Source organism: Xiphophorus maculatus, chromosome 2 (assembly GCF_002775205.1).
Source record: "Xiphophorus maculatus strain JP 163 A chromosome 2, X_maculatus-5.0-male, whole genome shotgun sequence".
NCBI lineage: Eukaryota > Metazoa > Chordata > Actinopteri > Cyprinodontiformes > Poeciliidae > Xiphophorus > Xiphophorus maculatus.
This window is the reverse complement of record NC_036444.1, coordinates 20700268-20721306: the sequence shown is the minus strand read 5'-3', so window position 1 is coordinate 20721306 and position 21039 is coordinate 20700268. Positions and strand designations below refer to the sequence as shown.

The 21039-nt window shown below is 41.5% G+C and overlaps 2 protein-coding genes across 2 annotated transcripts; one reads left to right on the top strand and one right to left on the bottom strand.

The window, feature by feature from the left end:
• Positions 1 to 351: 351 nt before the first annotated feature.
• On the top strand, positions 352 to 9990 carry LOC102232175 (netrin-4-like). The gene is made up of 10 exons (XM_014473850.2): positions 352 to 629; positions 724 to 1283; positions 3081 to 3353; positions 3762 to 3888; positions 5472 to 5660; positions 6936 to 7143; positions 7291 to 7403; positions 7493 to 7561; positions 8975 to 9148; positions 9488 to 9990. Exons 1-10 carry the CDS (start codon positions 569 to 571, stop codon positions 9628 to 9630), a joined length of 1917 nt encoding a protein of 638 aa, XP_014329336.1. The 5' UTR covers positions 352 to 568; the 3' UTR covers positions 9631 to 9990.
• Positions 9991 to 12070: 2080 nt separating this feature from the next.
• Positions 12071 to 20257, bottom strand: LOC102228097 (methionine aminopeptidase 2-like). The gene is made up of 11 exons (XM_014473754.2): positions 20073 to 20257; positions 19264 to 19395; positions 18982 to 19044; positions 17836 to 17938; positions 17519 to 17680; positions 17243 to 17424; positions 16205 to 16299; positions 14838 to 14934; positions 14645 to 14748; positions 13058 to 13173; positions 12071 to 12958 (listed from the first exon to the last, which is right to left on the bottom strand). Exons 1-11 carry the CDS (start codon positions 20221 to 20223, stop codon positions 12706 to 12708), a joined length of 1458 nt encoding a protein of 485 aa, XP_014329240.1. The 5' UTR covers positions 20224 to 20257; the 3' UTR covers positions 12071 to 12705.
• Positions 20258 to 21039: the final 782 nt, after the last annotated feature.

Sequence of the window (21039 nt, the reverse complement as noted above, 5' to 3'; positions counted from 1 at the left end):
TGTTTTTTCTCTAATATGTCTCTGACAAACCTCTAAGACTTTCACAGAACAGCTGCTTTTATAGAGATAAAATTACTAAAATTACACACAGGTGGTCTCCAATTATTATTTAAGATACCTTTGAAGACACTTGGCTGCACTGCATTTTATAAAACATATTTTTTTTTAAATCAAAAAAGTATTTTTAGTGTGACAGAAAACGTCGAAGACTCATTATTTGCTTGGTTAGAGGAGCTATAGCTCTTATAGTCTTATTATGAGAGATATAGTGGGCGTGGTCTGAGGTGGGCGGAGCCAGTGCCCAATGTCAATGAAACTTTCCACTGAGAATCCTGAATCCTGGAATGACGTGATATGAACCGCGGGGCTCTAAAATAATATTAGGATTAACAATGGTTACATATCCCCGCACATAGATGTGATCTCAGCTCTGCAAATATTTCGAAACTATTTCTTTAAATCAGGAAGAGGTAACTAATGTAACTAATGCGTGGTTTTCCTAAATCCAGCCTTTAAATGCTCTGCAGCGGATTATTTCACTGTTTGTGGAAGTTACCTGTCCTGCAGGATGAGACTGGGGACTCTATTAGCTTTTACTTTGACGTGCTCATCTTTCTCTCTGTCAGCCGGTGAGTTTCAGATTTTTTTTAACTTAAGTTGGAATAAACTCTTTACCCAGGATAAAATATTTGCTACTTTTTTCCACCCACTTTCTCTTACCAGAACAATCTAAAGTGAAGAGCCCCGGTGGACACAGCCGCTGCCTTGACCGAGCCTGCAACCCCGGCATCGGTAACCTGGCTGCGGGCAGAGTGCTGCACACGCAGTCCGTCTGCGGCTCCAACTCTTCGGAGCGCTTTTGCTTTTTTAAACAGACCGCCGGGCCCCGCGGCAAGCCGTCCTGCTCCGCGGCTAGATGCGCCCGCTGCAACGCCGCCAAGCCCGCACAGGCGCACCCTGCCTCGGCTATGAGCGACTCCTCGTTCCGCCACCCGGACACCTGGTGGCAGTCTGCTGAGGGGCTGGAGGAGGAGGAGGCGCTCCGGCTGGACCTGGAGACCAAGTTTCTCTTCACTCACCTGATCCTGGTGTTCCGCTCCCCCCGCCCCGCTGCCATGCTGCTGGAGCGCTCCCAGGACTTTGGACGCACATGGAGGACCCTCAGATATTTTGCCCAGGACTGTGAGAAGATGTTCGGCCTGGCTGAGGGTTTGCCTCTCGAGGAAGACGGGGCGACATGTACCTCTAAATACTCAGCAGCGTTCCCCTGCACCAGAGGAGAGGTGAGGGTCCCTTCAGCATGCAACAGCGGGCCAAAATAGAGCACAATAAAATACTGAAATTCTGCAGCTGATTTCGGTTATAGTCCTGAAACACAGAAAACAGGCAAGGAAAAAAATGCCTAAAGCTAAACACTCATTGCTAGATGTTTTCTGTTGAAAGTTTCAGACACTTCTGTCTGAATATGAAGAGAAATGTGTGCATAGAAACAGGTATGGAGCGCCAAGTGTAAAATTTGAATGCAAAAAGATTAAATTCTTTGATATTTAGCGTACCTTTCTCAGACTTAGCACTAAAATTTAAATGTATATATGGTCAATTATTACTTTGAGAAAAAAGATTTCCACTTTAAATGCCATGAAAATGAGATAACTGGTAACAAACGCATGCCACACTTTTCAGTTTTTAATTAAATCTACATTACTCACTACAGTTTCTTCGTCTATCGCAGGAAATCCTAATAAAACATGTCCAAATGTGACAAAACTTAAGGTGATAAAAACTCTTTTGCAAGAAGCTGTCAATCCACATTAGCTTAGGGAATTTAGGAAGTAAAAGGTTCTGAGTTAAATGTACAGTGAGAGAAAATGGAGATCTTAAAGAGAAAGAAAAGTCATATGACAGGGATGCGAGTGTCCACCTGTCATCCTGACCCAGTAGCAGCAGACGCCGTCTGCTGCTCTCTGTTTATTGCATGAATGTTGATTTTGAGTCCTTCCAGACAGGTTCCTCTCTCTAAAACCTCCTGCTGCTCAGACATGCACATCTATAAAGCCACGGTCCGGCTTTTTATTTCATTATTAAGGAGAACAGAGACCTGCAGAACCTTTCCAGAGGTTTGAGACACAAAAATGTCTGATTCACAAGCAGGTTACAGTTGGCAACAGATGGAAGAAATTACTTCTTCTTTTCTTTCTTTCTATTTTTTTTCCCCTCAGAAGAACTATTGAGCTCATAGGGGTTTGGTTCATAATCAGCTTGCTTTGTAATCTTTGCTTTGCAGCTTTTTGACAGACAAGTTTGAAGTCACTGAACCTTTTTTTTGTGTGTGTCTTAGCACATACCAAACCTATTATGTTTGCATTTGTCATTTTTTCTAATCAGCAGATTTGCCTGCTGTTTAATGGGCCTTCTGTTAAATCTGTGGGAACAATTCCACTTCACTCATCGTGTCTACTGCGAGAAAGTCTCTTCTCTAACCGTCTTACTGTGTATGAGAAACATAAAAGTAATGCACTAATGCAGAGAAAAAAAAAGTGAAAGTAGTACACATAGGTTCATCGCAGACAGACCGATGTGTTTCATGTGTTTATTTTTGTTAATTGTGAAGATCATGGCTTAGAGTTGACAAAAATGCAAAGTCTAGTTTCTTGGAAAATGAGTAATTTATGTAAAACCAGTAAAATAATATTTTCATACAGAAATGTGGACCTACTGAAAAGTCTACGATGCAGTACTGGAAGGCAGCTGCAGTGACTTTGGTCTTATGAAAACACTGAACCAAAAACAGCAGATGATACGGCTCCGCCAATTGTCTTTGACTGTGAAAATGACTCACTAAACCTCAGACAACTTGAATTTTGTGCCTCTCAACTCTTCAAACTCTTGGATGTTGACATATAAATCAAGTTGACCTTTTTATTTATACATATATATATATTTGTGGCTTATACAGTAATTTTCTGAGAAATTGCATTTTTCAATCACTGTAAGAGACACGAGTTTTGTTTTTGTCAAACTTATTTTATAGATCATTTTATAATTCTGGTTTTCATCTTGCCGTGTCCTTTGCTCTTCAGGTAATCTACCGAGGCCTGTCCCCTTGGCGCTCGGTGGACCCCTACGGACTAGCTGCCCAGAACCAGCTCACTGTCACCAACCTCAGAGTTCGTCTCCTGCAGAGACAGCAGTGCCCGTGCCAGACCAAACATCCGGGAGCTGCCTCTCTCCCGACGGACCACTACGCTATCTATGATTTTGTTGTCAAAGGCAGCTGCCTTTGTAACGGACACGCTGACCACTGCGTGCCCGCCAGAGGCTATCAACCCGGCCCGGCAAAGGCCAGCAGTGTGGTGAGTTTCGATTTAGTGAAGACCGACTCTGACTCTCTTTATGTGCTGCCTGAGCTGAGAGATGAAGTGAAGACTTGACGTCAAGCCGTTGTTTTACCTACCATTACAGGGTCTTAACGATGTGGAAATCTCAATTATAGTATTGAGCCTAAGACTTTAACGACCTTTAATCTTGGGTGTTTCATTCTCTGCAGCCTACTGGTTTATTGGCAAGAAACTTAAAGGAGTTTAGATGTGCCACGCTGCCTTTTTACTCGGTGTAAATAAAGCTGGTGCGCAAATGTTGCAATGCTACAGCAGGAGGGCGGCGGCTCTAAACTCTAACGCAAGGATTATTGAAGAAGGCGCACATGCAATCCGACTTCCAAATGTCTTAAAATCATTTCCTGTCTCTTGTCCGATTGGCAGGTCCATGGCAAATGCGTTTGCAGACACAACACGGCCGGCGACCACTGCGAGCGCTGTGCCCCTCTCTACAATGACCTGCCGTGGCAGGCGGCCAACGGCATCATGGGTACACCACACGAATGCCAGAGTGAGTGATGGGGCTAGAAAGTCAAAAGCAGATTGGGAGCATCTGCATGTTGACACATCCTGAAAATGAATTGGGTGTCGTAAATCACATGCGAGTTTTCAGCCACTGATTGCGTCACGAATGTGTTCGTACCCCATGACCTTTGTTATGGTTTGTTGCATCAAAAGCCGTAAGCGTAAATGTGTTATGTTAACACAAAACGCTAACAGAGTGCTGCGCATTTGTGAAGTGAAGCGAAAATTATTTCAAAAATATAAAATCTTTAAGGCGGGGTTTCCACATTTACAGACTAATTAATCAGTATTTGTCTTTTTTCCCCCTGCATTTACAATTAAATTCTACTAGAATTAGTCTTTCGGAATATTTTTCTGCTGACTTCCCACTTTTACAGACTAGAATTATTGCTTTCTTCTCGGTAAATTTGCCCCTTTAAGGTTCTCCAACAGATTATCAATTAGATTTACATCTGGACTTTAACTAGGTCATTCTAGTACATGTCTTTATTGAAACAACTTCAGGTTTCCTATTTAGGGACATTTTGTTGCTTGAAGGATAACCTTTGACCCGATTTCAAGTCATTTGAAGCCTCTATCACAGCGATGTCAAAGTCATTTTTGTTTAGGGCAAATCAAGATCAGGAAAGCTCTTAAAGGGCCGGTTGTTCCAGAATGTATTGATAAAACCTGTTCACAAACTCTTAAAATATAAATGAATTCTTAAAATTAAATAATATTATTAAACATCTTTTCAGTCCCCCCAGGATTTTGTGATTCTTTTTGTGATTTTTTTTGCAATAAAAATCAAATTGCTTGTGGTACTAATTTGGAAAAATGTGCAATATTTGCGACCGTAAATGCGACTTTTTATTACTCGCTGCATAGGTCATGGACTGTAATTAAATTAAGGCTGTTTAGCACAAGTAAGAAAGTTTTTGACAATTTGAGAAAATTCTGCAATAAACGCCCAAATATTAACGCAAAAAAAGCCGGGGATTTGTTGATTTTGCGTGAATTTCCACAATAGTTCTCAAGAAACTGGAGGGACTGATTGATATGATCTGGCAGTAAACTGATAGAAATTGCATTGATGTGATTGATAACATAATATTTAACCACATTTAATGTTTGTCTAGAATCTAGAGGGCCACATAAAAAGCTGTGGCGGGCTAGATTTGGCCCACGGGCCTTAAGTTTGACACATGAGCCCTAACACGTTTCCTCCCAAAATGGCGTCCGCCCAGATTCCCTGCCTCTGATGATAACGAGGCATGATGTCGACACCGCCATCTTTTTGATTTGTCAAGATTGTCACAAAACTTACTTGAAAAGATTTTGTTACAGTCAGCGTTACTTTATTTACAAGTTAGACTAACATGGTGCTCTGTTTCGCTGGCTTTTATTTTAGGGGTATCTGAGTAAATGGGGCCAAGCACAATAAAGTCAATTTCCGCTTCACAATGATGAATAGCTTTGTGTTTGTCAACTGCATAAAATGATAATAAAATGCAGTGAGGTTGCATTTTACTGAGGCAAAAAGTTGACCGCCATGTTTTTACTGACCTGCGCGTTTCCGATCGAACGCAGAATGCAAGTGCAACGACCACGCCAGGAGCTGCCACTTCAGTCGAGGACTGTGGCTAGCTACGGGACGGCGGAGAGGCGGCGTGTGCGACCACTGTCTCCACAACACAGAGGGCCGTCACTGTCAAAACTGCAAGAGGGGCTTCTACAGAGACCCGAGCCGTCCCAAAACCGCACCAGACTCCTGCAAACGTAAGAGCATTTGACGTGAACCTGTCCAGACTGGACCTTCCTGTGGCCTCGCACCATAAATGGACGGCAGCAGAAAAGCCTCATTAAGAGGCTGATTTCCCTGTTGGCCTCCAGATTAAAGTACGCTGATCTCCCCGATAGGAGCATGTGACAGGATGACCCCTTCCTTATCTTAATCTGTAATATCCGTTGTCCCTCCTGAGCCAACTGCGTCACCGCTTGGGAACGTGACTGTAACGTCCGACAGCAGAGGAATTTCTCATGGTCCATCTGGGCACATTTTTCCCATTCTTACTTTCACCGCCCCCTCCAAAGGAATGCTGCTGCATTTGTCTATTTTTGCCATTTTTGGAAAGAACATTTGTCACAAATTTGGGAGATTGGAACACAAGTGGAACAAGTAGACTTTGGATTTTCGTGAAGCTTGTTTTCATTGCGTCCTTTGAAAACACGTTAATCATTCCTCCAGGTAGCTGCTGAAGCAGTCAGTGACTCACCTGCAGTAGACAAAAGTCAGAATGATCCCAGTTTGGAGAATCAAGGAGGAATCAGGCTAATCGCTTCTCGGTGCAGCATCCATTACTTTCCACTGTATCAAAACACTGAAACTCCAGTCTTTTCTAAGTGGACTTTCATTGTTTTCCCCACATTGCTAGTTTATAAAAAATGTCCCCACTACACAATAATTATGTTATCATGCTAATCGGTCATTCTTGCACGAATGCTGCGCTGGGAAAACCACCTTTTCCAAAACTAAACATTTTACTATGTAGCTTATTATAAATGTTACAAACTATCTGTTTCAGAGTTGCATAAAAAAATTAATTAATAAAAAAAAAACGTTGTAGATGATCCAGCTAAAGTCATATTTCTAATCCGGAGCTATCGATGATGTAATTGATTCTAAAAGGTATTTTGTATTTTCTCAGGTTGTCTTGGCTATCAAAGCTCCACATGGTAACTCTATATTCAAATGTATTGATATCTATTAGTGCTTTCATTGAACAAATGGTGACGAAAATAGTGAAACTATCAATCCTGACGATGTGGACAGTTTTGTTGGGTTTTGCACATCATTAATTGGAACTCATCGTGACGGTGATAAATCAAAAGTCTCATCATAAGAAATTTATCATGATGAGTGAGAAACAATGCGATAAATGCCCAGCCCTCCTCCCCTACTATGATGTAATTCTCATTGTACTCTGTGCCAGAGTTGCAAACATTTCAGATGTATTAACATGCACTTGTCTTCTTTACTTGTCTGCTTCACAGCCTGCTCCTGCCACCCTGTTGGCTCGGTCCTCTCAGCTGGTGGCACCATCTGTGGCCCCAGCACCGGGGAATGCGCTTGTAAGCCTGGTGTGGGAGGCCCCCACTGTGACAAGTGCATAATGGGATACTGGGGGCTTCACGAATATGGCTGTCGTCCATGTGACTGCACGGGAGACTGCGACCCCTACACCGGCGACTGCGTATCTGGGTGAGAGCCTAAACGTATTCGTATTAATCAGCGTAAATAAATCAAGATAGGGCAATACATACTGTGAAGGGAGATTTTTGTGTTTTGTTTTTTCTGTATTAACGCTGAATAGTGTTGCGTCTAATTGACTTTACCTCTGCTGTGCAGCGTAGGTGCTGAGGTCCTCTATGCAGCTGCTGGAAACCCAGGAAACGGCAGCAACGATAGTGAGACAGCAATATCAAGAGCAAAGGAGCTTTTCTCTGCACTGCACCACGCTGGTGAGGAACTAGTCACCTGTTTCCATCCAGAAATCTGTTCAAGAAAGTACCATTTAATATGGATCATGCTATGTTATTTTGTGCTGCAGAGAAATGTGAATGCCTTGAAGGTACCCTGGGCAGCCCTAAATGGTTCTGCGTAGCTAAGTTTGACTATGGTAAGCAGAAATCTTTAATTATTCAGAGCTGTGTAAGACAGCCATTACACAGAGGGCAGGCAGCCGTATAATTCAGATGTAATTAAAAACCTGCAGAAAAAGATGAGGTGTTGCATGTTGGCAGTGTTGATATTATTAAAGTAAATGCACATGGATAAAAAAAAGAAGCATAAACTTAGGATGCCTAAGCTGTTTTATTAATATTTATATATTTTTTTTCAATGAAATGCTCTGGTGTAAAAAAAAAAAAAAAAAAAGTTTGTCTTTGTAGCCAAATCTCACTGAAAATAAATTAGAATATTATTAAAAACCCCGTTTATTGTAGGAACCTTATCACCAAGTGAAATACATGAAGTAGATAAATTTTTTTAGAGTGAATACACATCAGACCGATAAGAAAGCTTTTACAAAAAACAACAACAACAAAAAACGGGGGCATAATGAAAAGTATGTTTCATTGTCAGATTAAAAGTACTTTTAATCTGACAAATGAGGCTCATTGGACTGTATATTCTAATTTATTGAATATGACTGTATTTAGGAAACTGGGGGAAAAAAGTTGTTTTCCAGACACAAAAGAACTGAAACAGGACAATGTGAGATAATTATTTGCTGCTTAATGAAATTCAGGGAAGTTTGAAGTGAACTCTGACCCACAGTACCGGTACAGTGACATCATTTCACTCTGACGTGTTGTTTGTGAGCATAAGGTTTATCAGACAGGAAAATTAGTTGTTTCATTGTGGTTTTTACTTTCAAGTGACCTAAAATATCTGACGGCATCCCAAAATGACTCAACCCAAAAGAAAGAATCCAGATGTTGTTTATCATAGAAGTCTGTATAAATGAAATTAGTCTCAACTAAAAATAACTGACTGTATAAGAAAACCTCCCACCCAGCAAAAATACCGATATGTTTCACAGGCAGATATCAGCAGGACTTTAGAATAGAATTCAACTTTATTGTCATTGCACTGTCACAAGTACAAGCAACGAGATGTAGTTTGCATCTATCCAGAAGTGCTCTACGAGATATAAATATTTATTCACAGATGCACAAGACTGTGTATGTATGGACTATAAGGGGTTATAGCAAGAGATATAGATATTGTGTATAAATATGGGAGCTATATGCACAGATTATACTGATTATACAAGAATGTTAGGGAATGGATTATAGATAAATAATGGCAGATAAAATTTACAGGTTATATGTGTGTGTGAAGAAAACAGTCCGTGATGTGTGTGTGTGAGGATAGTCCATGTGTTATTGCTGTATGAGAGGATAGGGGAGTACAGTCCTTATAGTTTATGTTTTATGTCAGGAGGTGTTCAAAAGCTTGACAGCTGTGGGAAAGAAGCTTTAATAAAGTTTCTAACAGATTCTTTAAAAATCTACTGTTTGTGTTGCAGTTCTGGTGGTGAAGGTGATGTCCGCTCATGATAAAGGCTCCCATGCCGAGGTGGAGGCGAAGATTAAAAAGGTCCTACAGCAGAACCCGCAGATGAAGATCCAGCACGGAAACGTCACACTGTTTCCCGAGTCTTGGACCGTCCGAGGCTGTACGTGTCCCATCCTCAATCCAGGTTAGCGTCGGCTTCTACGTCCATTCAGCATCGTCACGAATGCCATAATAACTCGGAGCCTTTTAATGATTTATTTGAACCTTTGGCACAGATCCAGTTTTTAGTCATGACCCAGACTTTTTCAACAGGAATAAGGTCAAAGAAATATATAGTATAATATATAAAATAGTTGTAATGTTTAAGAAAACACCAAGAAGAAGAAGGAAAGCTCAAGCTGGAGCAGTAGTTGTTTAACACTTGTTTCTTTTAATGATGGCTTCTCTCTACTGGTGCTCATTTGTATCGTTTTTTTGTATCTGGATAATTGATTGTTTCTGACATTTTTGTCCTCCTCCCTAGGAGATGAATACGTAGTGGCTGGCCATAAGAACTGGAAAACTGGCCGGCTCATGGTGAACACCAGGAGTTTTGTTAAACCATGGAAGTCGAGCCTGGGACGCAAACTCCTTCACATTATCAGAAAAGACTGTGGGCGCAGGTAAAACGCTGCCCAGATCAACAAGCAGACGGTTTGTTGATCCATCTGAATGTTGGACCAAAATCTGGTCCAACAATCTTCAGAGAGACTGTCTTGTTTGGATGCTGAAGTGAAGCTGAAGTGAATGACTCTTATCTCCTCTACTGAGGAGTTTATAGGACAGAAAAAGACCTATGATCTTTTTTTTACAGATTGTTTTTAAACTACACACAGAGTTATATTGTGTCTCCTTGCCAAAATCTGCAAAAAGTTTTTATTGTCCTGTCCCCGGTTATTTTATTGATAAGTACTTGAACATTTTCAAAGTCACAGTTTTTACAATATAATTTTTTATCTCAGATATGAATAAATTATGACAAGCTGACATTACCGTGTGTGTGACTCCTTGGTAGAAAAACCTCTTTGCTCTATAATATCTCCAAAAAAGATGTAATTTTTTTTGGCCTAACTCATCTTTTGGTAGCACCTTTTTTTTTTTATTGTTGCCAGTCACTTTCTTCAAAAAACGACTAAAAAACGGCCAATACATTAGGAAGGTGACAATATGCTAATTTAGCCTTTCATCCAGTTCAGTTGAACACAGATTCTTCGGCCAACCAATTACTTATTATCAGGATGTTCTCTCTCTCTGTCTCTCTCTCTGTCTCTTATGAAAGATCCTCTTCCGTCTGAGAGCCCAGTTTGATCATAAGCCCATATTTGTGTCTGTAGACGTCCGCTCAACATGTCTTTTTCTGGCTGTGCTTCAGAACCAGAGTAAACAGGACATTTTTGGACGTTTTCGCCCAGTTAGGAATAGATCTGATGTTCTGTCTCCAAGGAGAGCAACACACAGCCTACAGAGATGCAAAGAATTCCTCAGAAATTAAGTCATCAGCCATTAACCCTGAAGACGTCCACACACAAAACAAACAGGGTAAATGTTCTTTTATAGTAAGATATTATCATTAAAGAGTGCGTTTATTCCAAGTCTCTTTTTTTTCTGTTCCATAATCTACCTTTTTATTTGTTTGTTCATGATTGTGAAGGATGGATATCCAGAATATGTTTACTTCATGTGTAGCTGATTAAGCCGTGTGTGTTTACCGCCCTCTTTTGGTTAGGAGATAACAAAACAGTCTTCACTTCTTTATACGGCCTTTTAGTGAACTTTAAGAACACTAAGTAAAAAATGCAACCAAAAGGAAGAAGAATCACTTAACAGTTAGGTGTATAATAAGAAATCCTTTTATACATTTTTTCCGGTTGCAGCTTCTGTTGTGTCAAACACGTAAAACAAATGTATTAGAATAGAAATGGATATGCACGCATTAAATAAATACATTGGCCTACATTTATATAAATCATCATCATTTTACAACATCTGTTTTAATTTATTTGTATGTTTTGGCGGTTAATTATTACATTGTGGATTTAATAAACTATTTAAACTTGTAACTGATTGATAAAATTTTTCATTTACTAAAGATATTTGTTACAATTTCAGTAACTACAACATATATAAACGTTTAATTGACAAATTATTTTTACGCTGGATTGTGGGACTCTGGGTTCTTGATTCTTTTAAGTGGTTAAATGTAGACTAAAAATGTTTAAATTCAGTGTTTGATCACTAAGCAGTTCAATTTCAGCCAATTCTACCAAATAGTTTTGGTCAGCCGCCCTTCAAAAGTCCTTGGAAAAACTGAGTTAGAAATCAGTTAACTACAATAATTATTTTATCCCCAATTCAAACAGGACAGAGAATTTGGTGAGGAAACTGTAGCAGTAAAAGGTTTCTTACAGTAATGACTTACTACTGTATGTGATATCTTTTGCCACATTTCTTTTAATGGATTTTTTTTTTTATCTGAACAGCCATCAGTGCAGCATGGTGATATGAATGCAGAGTTTTATCATATCCACAAAACCAAAATGTAGGCATAGTCACTAGTTCCAGACTTATAACAATTTATTTTATTTTATTTAGAAAAAATGCATCAAATGAAAACAAAGCAGCAGAATATTATAATACAAATATCTTATAGCAGTTTTTTTCCCCCTCAAGATGTCCTAACATGACAATAAAGCTGAATGTGTTTTCTGGACAGCTGCTTATCTAATCAATGCTTCTTTTCTTTATTTTTTTGGTTGCATAAAGTAGTTTTGCATATCTTCTAAAAACAGCACCTTTAACTAAGCCTGCAATGCTACATTCATTAAAGATACACCCATTTTTTTCTGCTGGCTTGATCCTTAAAAGAAAACCAAAAGTAAGCTCTCTTCGTGATACGAGGTTTTTGCTTTGCTACAATTGCAGTGTGATACAGAAGATCCACTTGAACTTTTTCACATTACAGCCACAGACTTCAATCTACTTATTGGGATTCTATGTGATAGACCAACACAAGGCAAGCTGAAGAAAATATTAAGCCTGGCTTTAAAAAAAATTATCTTTCTCTAAAATAAAAAAGGATTGTGGCGTATTTGTCCTTTTTTACTCTTAAACCACAAAATATAAGTGCAAATGTTTTTCCAAAATGCTGCATAAAGTTCTGTCCAATTTAATATCAGAAACAAAGGAGTGGCAAGAACAAGCTCTGAGACTGAGTATGTAAAGCCCTTCAATCAGAGAGGTACCTTTGGAGGAGCTGCAGAGATCAATGGGTCATGTGGGAAAATATGTTGATAGGCCGATTATTAGTTGAACACCAGCAGTACAATTACCCTAAACGTACAGCCAGAGCTGCAATTTTGATCAATGCTTATCCCCCATGCTGGAATGGTCCGATTATTATTTAATTGTGGCCAGGCTTGAAATTGCATGTTCACAGACGTTATCCATCCAGTCTGACTGAGCTTGAGCTATTCTGCAAAGCAAAATGGGCAAAAATGTTACTCTGTAGTCGTGCAAAGCCAGTAGAGCCACAACTTGGAGCTGCAGTTGCCTCAAAAAGATTTAGCTACGAATAGTTTGCGAGATGCTGTACCTAAAGGGGCTGTGGAGAGTTAGGGCAGAGAGATATTGCATAACTGCTGTCAGTCTGGAGGCGCTCGGTGTAGCTCAGCTGCCATGTTCCTCGGGTTTCGCCTGAGGGTCTTAATAGTCGTCTCCTCGGCTCACTACCTCCTTGCAGGTGGGCCTGAGCAGGATGGTGTGCTCGTACTGGGCGGTGTAGCTGCCCTTGATGTCGCACAGAGGCGGGTAGGGGTCTATAATGCCGAGGTCGCACAGGTTCTTCAGCGCCATCAGGTACTTGCTCTCGCCCAGGCGGTCCAGCCAGCGGCGGCAGAAAGCCAGCGTGCCGAAGTTCTCGTTGATCACGTTCAGCAGGTGTTTAGCCCTCGGTAGTCTGAAAAACAATCGGAAGTGTTGGCTTTAACATTTAAAACCACAGATAAAATACTGAAAAAAGTTACCCATGTGAGAAGGATAAACGCGAAAGTCGAACCTTATGGGCACGTGTCCAACGTTGAAGTTCTTCATGTAGTGCGAGCACTCCATGTCGTCGTGGACGGCGCCTCTTCCGGTGCTGCCGAACGTCTCAATGGCGTAGGCTTCACCTTCCTGAAAGGCAGCGAAAGAGGCACTCATTACCCTGCTGACATGATGTGAAAAATTGCCATGTAAACGTAAAAAATAAAAAAATAAAACAAAAATGGGCAGGAACAAGAGGACGCAGGCATCGCAGCAAAAACGGGGGGCTGAATGACAGAGTAAATTTGACTAAAACCTCCAGTTGTCAGAGCTGCTGATTTATTCACTTGAGGTGTAATAAGGATGGCAGAGACCCCTGGGCTTTGATTGGCTGCGTCTCATGACATGTTGTGCCTCTATCATCCCGGGGTTGATGTCGGAGTGCCCCCCTGGTATTAGCTGATAACGCCGCGCCGCCCTCTGTCGCTGCACCGATAATCAGTCAAAGTGCTCGCAGCCCCGCGGCACGCCCAGCTGCTACTCCACTCTCTGATCACAAAAGCGGGGGTAATGGCCCCGTTACACCGATACACTTCAGCTAAAAATACAATGTGCAAAAGGTGCCACATCAGCAGCCGACCTCCCCCCCATCCCCCCTTTCCCATTCCTCTCCTCCTGCAGCCTTCAGGTAAAAAGCTCGACGCAGCAACTTGCCAATTAAAAGTGCTTGCTTCTGTCCAAATGCAGCTGTTTACTGCAGCTGTGTTTAGAGGAGGCTCGGTTTCTTTGTGTGGCAGAACTTGGCCTGTGGATTTTCGGCGATAGGCCGACGCGACGCGGCGCACGATTGGTGAGCTGGGAGGAAATGTATCCTTAACAGAAAAGAAACTGTTGAAATAAAAAAAATCTGAAGAGTTTTAATGTTTTGTAGAATCACCTTTTGCAACAATTACAGTGGCAAATCTTGTGAGTCCATTCGCACTGCACATGTGGAGAGTTAATTTTTTTCCCCATTACCCCAGTTTCTGTTTTCAAAAGTTGAATAAATAAGTAATACTAAGATTAAATTCTGCATAGGGCTCTACTTAGTCCTCGTGACGTTAGCTGCACTTGAGTTTATTGAAGTATTTGACAGTAATTATTTGGTAAAATAGCCAAAAATCCATGTATTGTTTTTCTTCCCCTTTTCCCCCAATGGATTAGATTTCAACATTTAAATAAAGAACTCCATAAATGTGATATGAACAGAAACTTTTTTTATCTGATGCTGGTATTTATTGGCATATTAAATGTTGTCCTTTGTGTAATTATTGTTTTGTATAAAGCAGTCAAAGGCAGTTTTCAACGAGATTGAATCCTTTGGCCAGCCGTTCGATTAGAGATGTAAGATTAAAGTGCTGATGATGAGTGCGACTACAGAGCAACAAAGTGGAACGCCTCCCCACACCTTTTTGTAGCCCAACCAGCCGAATCTTCATCCAATTACACTTAAGAATTAAAAAGGTTTACTTATAAGATCAAACAGCCAAGAAGTGCCTCATTTCAGCAGCAGCATTTGGCTTCTTATGCGGCAGAGTTTAGAAACAAACACTTTTGCCTACGACTTAATTTGAGTGCAAACCTCCATCCTGGTCGCCTCGCCACCTTTTACGATGGGAACTGTCTTCCCTGAGTGTATCCTGTACTGTCCAATCGAATGGCCGTTCAGGTTTCTGACTGGCTTCACTGCGAAGGAAACAAAAAAAGCTTTCACTCATGCGTTCACAACGGAGACTGACCGGGTCAGAGGATGCAAGGCACGAGCCTCCTTTCACCTTGATACGTTTTTCCATCTATCTCGACTTCGTAAGACTCCATGACTTCCTGGATGGTCTCGCCGACGTCGCACAGGCGCACGTCGATTCCTGCACACTGGGAGAGATCCAGTACTCTGGGTCAGCGGATATGTGCGTGAAATATATTTACTCTTAAAACTGAAGGGTTTGTTTCATTTTAACCTCACCTAACAAGTAGAGATTTTACTTGAAGATAATAATTTTGGGCTTGCATAGCCACAATAAAATAATTTAGAATGGCTTCTCCTGTTGGATTTAAAAGCTGATTTGAGACTTTTGAAAATGCCACCCTTATCAAGAGAAACTCTTAAGTGTTTCAGTTCTTAGCTCTGAAATAGTCGGTTGGCATAAAATGTTTACGATTTCAATGAGAGCAAGAACGAAGCGACATTGTCTAGGCCTAATGCTCGACGCAGTATCCGTTACACTGAGCGTTCTCCCTTTGGAGTAAAAATGGAAACCTGAAACTTGACAGTCAAGTAAACTCGAGCAAGTGTCAAAAATGAAACCTGTCCTTCCCGAAAACCAACCAGGAGACAATAATACACAATTTTCTGTCGCCTCTCACTTGGATCGCTGCAGTGCTGTCCTCCTACTTAAAAGTACGGCTTCCACTGCTCCCCTAACTGCGATAAAACACAGTCGATTGATTTTTAACTGGAAGCCCTCACCGACTTTGGCTTCCTGTTAAAAAAATCTTCGTGTTTGTCTCAATAACTTTGCTCCATTTGTCCCTCTGATCTGCTGCACCGATATGAAGCGTCTCGTTCCAACAGGACCAAGTGGACCAGATGCTTTAAATGTTCCCAAAGACGTATAAGCTGAGACGTAACGATATGTGACTACATGAATTGGTCCTCTAATGCTGTGGCCAGCTTTATTACTGCTTAAAGTGCTTTACAAATAAAGTGGCATAATGTGATAGGGGATTAAGGTAATAAAGGTCCCTTTTATTTAAGTTTCTTTCAAACAATAATTACTTTTAAGGAGCAATTCGTACAAATGTCCCAACGCTACCTTCTGTTCACATACAGAAGGACATGTCCCATTTACCCCCTGTGAATTACGGCGTTTGCTTACAGAGCATTTTTCCGTTACATTTGCTCATATTTACCCAGCGACGTTTTTTTTCTCTCTCTCTGAATCAGCCTTTTGAAGCAGGTTCTCAAGAGCACCGTGGCATTACGGTAGAGGTGAAATCGCAAACAAGCTCTGTTTAGTTAAGTAAGAAGGTTTCCGTAAATATGCCTGGAAGGCAGGAAACGTAGACTCTCATTAATTTAATTTATTGTATCTGAAAGATTTAAAAAATTTAAAAAAGTGTGGGGGAGAAAAAACGGTGTTACCCTGATGCCGGTGTTTGTCGCATCGCTCACAGCCTCCAGCAGCCTGTCGTACTTTGGATTGAAAGTGACGGTGAATGCGCAGTCTATTATTCGACCTGAAAGATGAAACGATTTAAATTCTCATTCTCACATCGCATGAAATGATCACTTTTCTAAACATATGCTATTCTTTTCCTATTTTGCCCTCCATGTAGATTAGAATTTGTGGAGTGGGAAGAAAAATGAGCATAATTACACTTAAAAAAAATAAAATAAAATAACGTAAATAAAAAGCTAAAAAAGTGTGGCATGACTTCAGTCAATATCTTACAGAACCTATCTGACCTTTCACCTTTCTCTGTAATTGTTTCGGAGTGTGTCTCATTTTTTCCCATTTTGCTTTGCTAAATACCTCTGTTAGAATGGAGAGCCTATGTCGCAGAGTCTCAATTTATTTTAGGTCTGGACTTTGACTAGACCCTTTCCACACATGAATAACGTTTCTATCCAAACCATGTGACTCTGGCTTTATGTCTAAGATGATTATCCAGCTGAAAGGTGAACCTCCACCTGCTTCCAAGCCTTTTGCAGCCTCTGACGTTCAGCTCTTCACTCAACAGTGGATTTCCCGTAGCCTCTTTCTAACAATATTTACTTGTAAGGCGTAATTCGTAAAAATGTCCCAGCACTACCTTCTGTTCACATATAGAAGGACATGGTTTATTTACTCCCTGTGAATTATGTTTGCTTTCAACGGATTGATTAATTGAGGGACATTACAGTAAAATGGGTTCATTACAAATCCATGTCAAACTTTTAACATTTTTTGCGTGTAAAAACTTAAAAGTTCATCATTTTCCCGCCATCTTGCAACAATATATTTTGTGTTGATGTATCAATAAAAATGTGGTGGCAGTGTCACAAAATGCTTCGGGTACAAACAACTAAAAGTGTAGTTGTACACAAAAGCTGTTTCTTACTGGGGTAAAACACTGAAACCATTTCCCTTCTCTCACTAAGTGTGAAACACGCTGGCGTGGCTCGGAAAAGAGCGCCTACCGTTGATGTGTGTACCAAAGTCGATCTTGCAGACGTCGTCGTAGCGCAGCACGGTCGGGTCTCCGGCGTTGGGGGTGTAGTGGGCAGCGCAGTGGTTGATGGAGCAGCCCGTTGGAAACGCCAGGCCGGCACTCAGCCCGTTCTCCTTGATGAGCCTCCTGGAGCAATCCTCCAGCTTCTCGCTGCCACCAACAGAAAGCAGCAAAGACGGGCGGTGAAGGACGAAGAACACGAGGGGGCGAATCGTTGAAGAAAGCTCTGCGGCTCGTTTCTAACCAGATGTCGATCATGGTCATCCCCGGTTTTATCCAGCTCCTGACGTAGGAGCGCACCTGTCGGTGGGCCTCGGCCGCCTGCCTGAAGTCGCTCCACATCTCCTCGTTGGCTCGGTCCATCGCCCGCTTCTCCTCGCTGGTGGTCCGCCACGCGGCGCTGCGCCTAGACGGGTTTGTGGCACTTATTATTTGCTGTCAAAGAGCAAAAGACACACTTTGGCAGAGAGACGTATTGAAGGTTTATGTGGGGGCCTAAATAAAAAAAATAAAAAATTAGGCACTGCAGGAGACTTCTGGCCGAGTGTGGAGGTCACACACCCGTCTTTCGATGGGGGGTATTCACACTCCTCTCCCTTTGGAAAGTCCCCGTTGGGATAGAGCTCACAAATAGGTACTGAGGGAGGGTCAGTCTGTCCCTTCGCTGTGGCCCAGATAGAGGGAAGTAGAAACGCAGGAAAGAAGAGGGATACAGGGCAGGAAAACAAGTTAATGAACACTGATATTTACATTTCAGAACACAAATCCTGCTGTCCTGCTATTAAATGAAGGCATCTGTTGTCTCTTATATTGCTTATTGTCGTTGCATGCATGCTAAACACACTTTTTGTCACTTTAATTGGGATTTGGTGTGATGTACCAACATATCTCGCTCAATGGGGAGATATTGAGCGTAAAATCATGTAGAAATGAAGAAATGGAGAAATGAAGGTAATCTGTGGTTTTCAACATTTATTTATTTTTGCTAAATAATTTTCTTAAGGGTTTGTTGTGTGTCAGTATTCAGCGCCCTGAGCAGAACCGCCTTTCTCTCTGATTTATGGTTCGTCTCTGACATATTTTGCTCCTCTAGATACTTAAATGTTTCCCAATTCTTCTTTGCGAACAAACTTAACCCCAGATAGAAAACAGAGCTCTGTAAGCATCATTTTTCAAGTTCTTGCCACAGATTCTCAATTCGGCTTAGGTCTGGACTTTAACTGGGCCGTTCTATGAACATGGTTTCATTTTAAGCTTGCTGAGGTTTGATGGAAGGTGACCCTTCACCCCAGTCTTTAACTGTTTTCCAGCCTTTTTTCCCCCTGTTTATTTCCATCTATCTTGACAAATTTCCCAGCCCCTGCATTCCCACAGCACAATGCTGCCACCGCCATGTTAAAAGCTTTGAAAGAACTTCATTTTATTTGCCAGTATCAGAGTAAAGAGGGCTGATTAAGCTTTCTATATTTATATTTACTGAGAATGTTGCCAACCACACATCATTTCCCTTCCACCTTCACAGTTGTACACTATTATGTTATTGGACTGTAATACAAACTAAAGCTTCAAAAAACAAAAAATAAACTACATAAAAGAATGAAGTTGTTAAATGTTAAAATGCGGATAAGTTTTGAGTGTTTGAGTCAGTTTGTCGACCGGTTGGGTGTCGACTGATTCGTTTTGCAGCGCCAACCTCAAGCGCCTTACCTCCTTTCTTCTTCTTCTTCTTCCTCTTCTTTTTGACAGCTGAGTTTTCCCCTTCATCGCCATCTGTTGAAGGAACCATTAGTTTGCGACGCAACTATTAAAGCGAAGAAATATTATTGATGAAACCTCCCCTCCCCTACTCCATGCAGGCGCATTTCCCGGGGCGTCCGCACGCTGCAGACGTGCCACTGCCGAGTCTCACAGTGGCACTTTTACTACACTTTGAGCTCCAGCAGCACCACTGCTGCTGGTGAGGATGACTGTGGGAGATGAAGGCGATACCTTCCTCTGCATCCTCGGGCCTCTCCTTCTCCTCCAAGGTTTGCTGCTCCAGCTGCGCTGCCACTTCGCCGACACCTCCGGCTTCTCCAGAGTCTCCCTCAGCTTCGTTTGTCCCTGCTGCAAAGTCACATACTGTTGTGCATCCATGTGCACACACGCACCCACACACATACACACACACACACACACACACACACACATAGAGTTGATTATTTGTGGTTCATTCCAAGAAAGTGTATCCGCCATGTTCTGAACTTGGCAGAGCTTGTGAATAATTCCTTCACTACACCTTAGTCTTTATCCTCAAGGGCATATGTATCTTGCAGCATTATGACATTAAGTGCTGTGGTATAAACACGGCTTATAATGCAGCAAAAGCCCCTCAACTTTTTTCTTTTTCTTTTTTTTTTGTTAAAGACATTTTGCCTCATTCTTATAAATAAGCAGCCATAATGCGGTGACTTCTCTTCTTTTCTTTCTTGCATAATTTTTCCTGCAGTGAACTGTTGCTGCTCCCATTAAATGAAATGAAACTAAATTAATATGAGATCCCCTCATTTTGTACTTGCAGGACAACTTTGAATCATTTCCTGAAAATCACTCTTTTTTTTTTCAAACTGTGTTGCAGCCTAAAAGAAGAAAAAAAAAACAGAAAAAAGAAAAACTCCCTCTGACAGGTTGGAAACTCTCCTGTGTTTTACGCTCTTTTACTACACCGAGCCAGAGAGAAATAAAGAAGGGGGGAACATTTAGGCGCTGCAACCCCCCCAACCCGCAACCCCCAGGATTACCAAAGTGATGCGCCTCACCTGGCCCGCTCGTCCGGCTCCTCTTCTTCTTTCTTCTCTTTCTCTTCACTGCCTCGCTGGCGTCCGCGTCCTCTCTTTCTTCGTCGTTCAAGTCGTCGTCCCCATTGAGAAGTTGAGGCTCCACTTTGCGCTGTGGCTCCGGCTCCGCCATGATCAACGACTGAGAGAGGCGAAGTGACGCATAGTAAGGCTGCTGGGAGCCTCCAAGTGGTCGAAGCCGATAAAAAAAAAAAAAAAAAAAGTCAGCGAGCTGTAATGACTTATTAACGACAGTTTCACCTGGTGAGAATAGAGGGAGGAGATGCGTCTTTGTAGCTACCAATAAAAAAATTTCGTGTTTTTTTTTTGGTTTGTTGTTGCTTTTTTAGGCTTTTACAAAACAATATTTTGGGTCAAAACTGCAACCAGAGCCGGCCACAGACATAAGTGAACCACGCTGCTATTCCAGACCTGTTTCTTCCATCAGCGGTACCTGGGCCAGACTTGCCTTAAAGGGGCAATAACCCACTGCAAATATATATTTATATTATTTTTTACGCAAATATTATTTTTTTCAATGAATATGTGTTTGGGGGGAAAAAATGCTTTTTTCAAATTAGGTGAAAAAAGGAGGTGCATTAATAGTTCAGGGTCTTTATGAGTATAAACAATATTAAAACATTTAAAAATTATGACGTTATAGTTTGTTTCTTTGGGAACAACACAGAGTTATTGGCTAGGAAGCATATTTAACCTTCCGTGCATCAAATCGTATCCGCTGAAGTGTAGAACTACCTATCAACTTATTGTAATTTGGATTAGTAAAATAAATTTTCCTTAGCCGATAGGGCGCCAAAGGTGGCTGCGGCCCAGGAGCCCACATCCTTGTAAATCCGGCCCTGGGTGGTCCAGTGGGCGACCTCCTCCTTCTGAGATCTCATTCTCAGCAGCCTGCAGCGACCGCACACTCATAGAAGTCGTAGAAAAC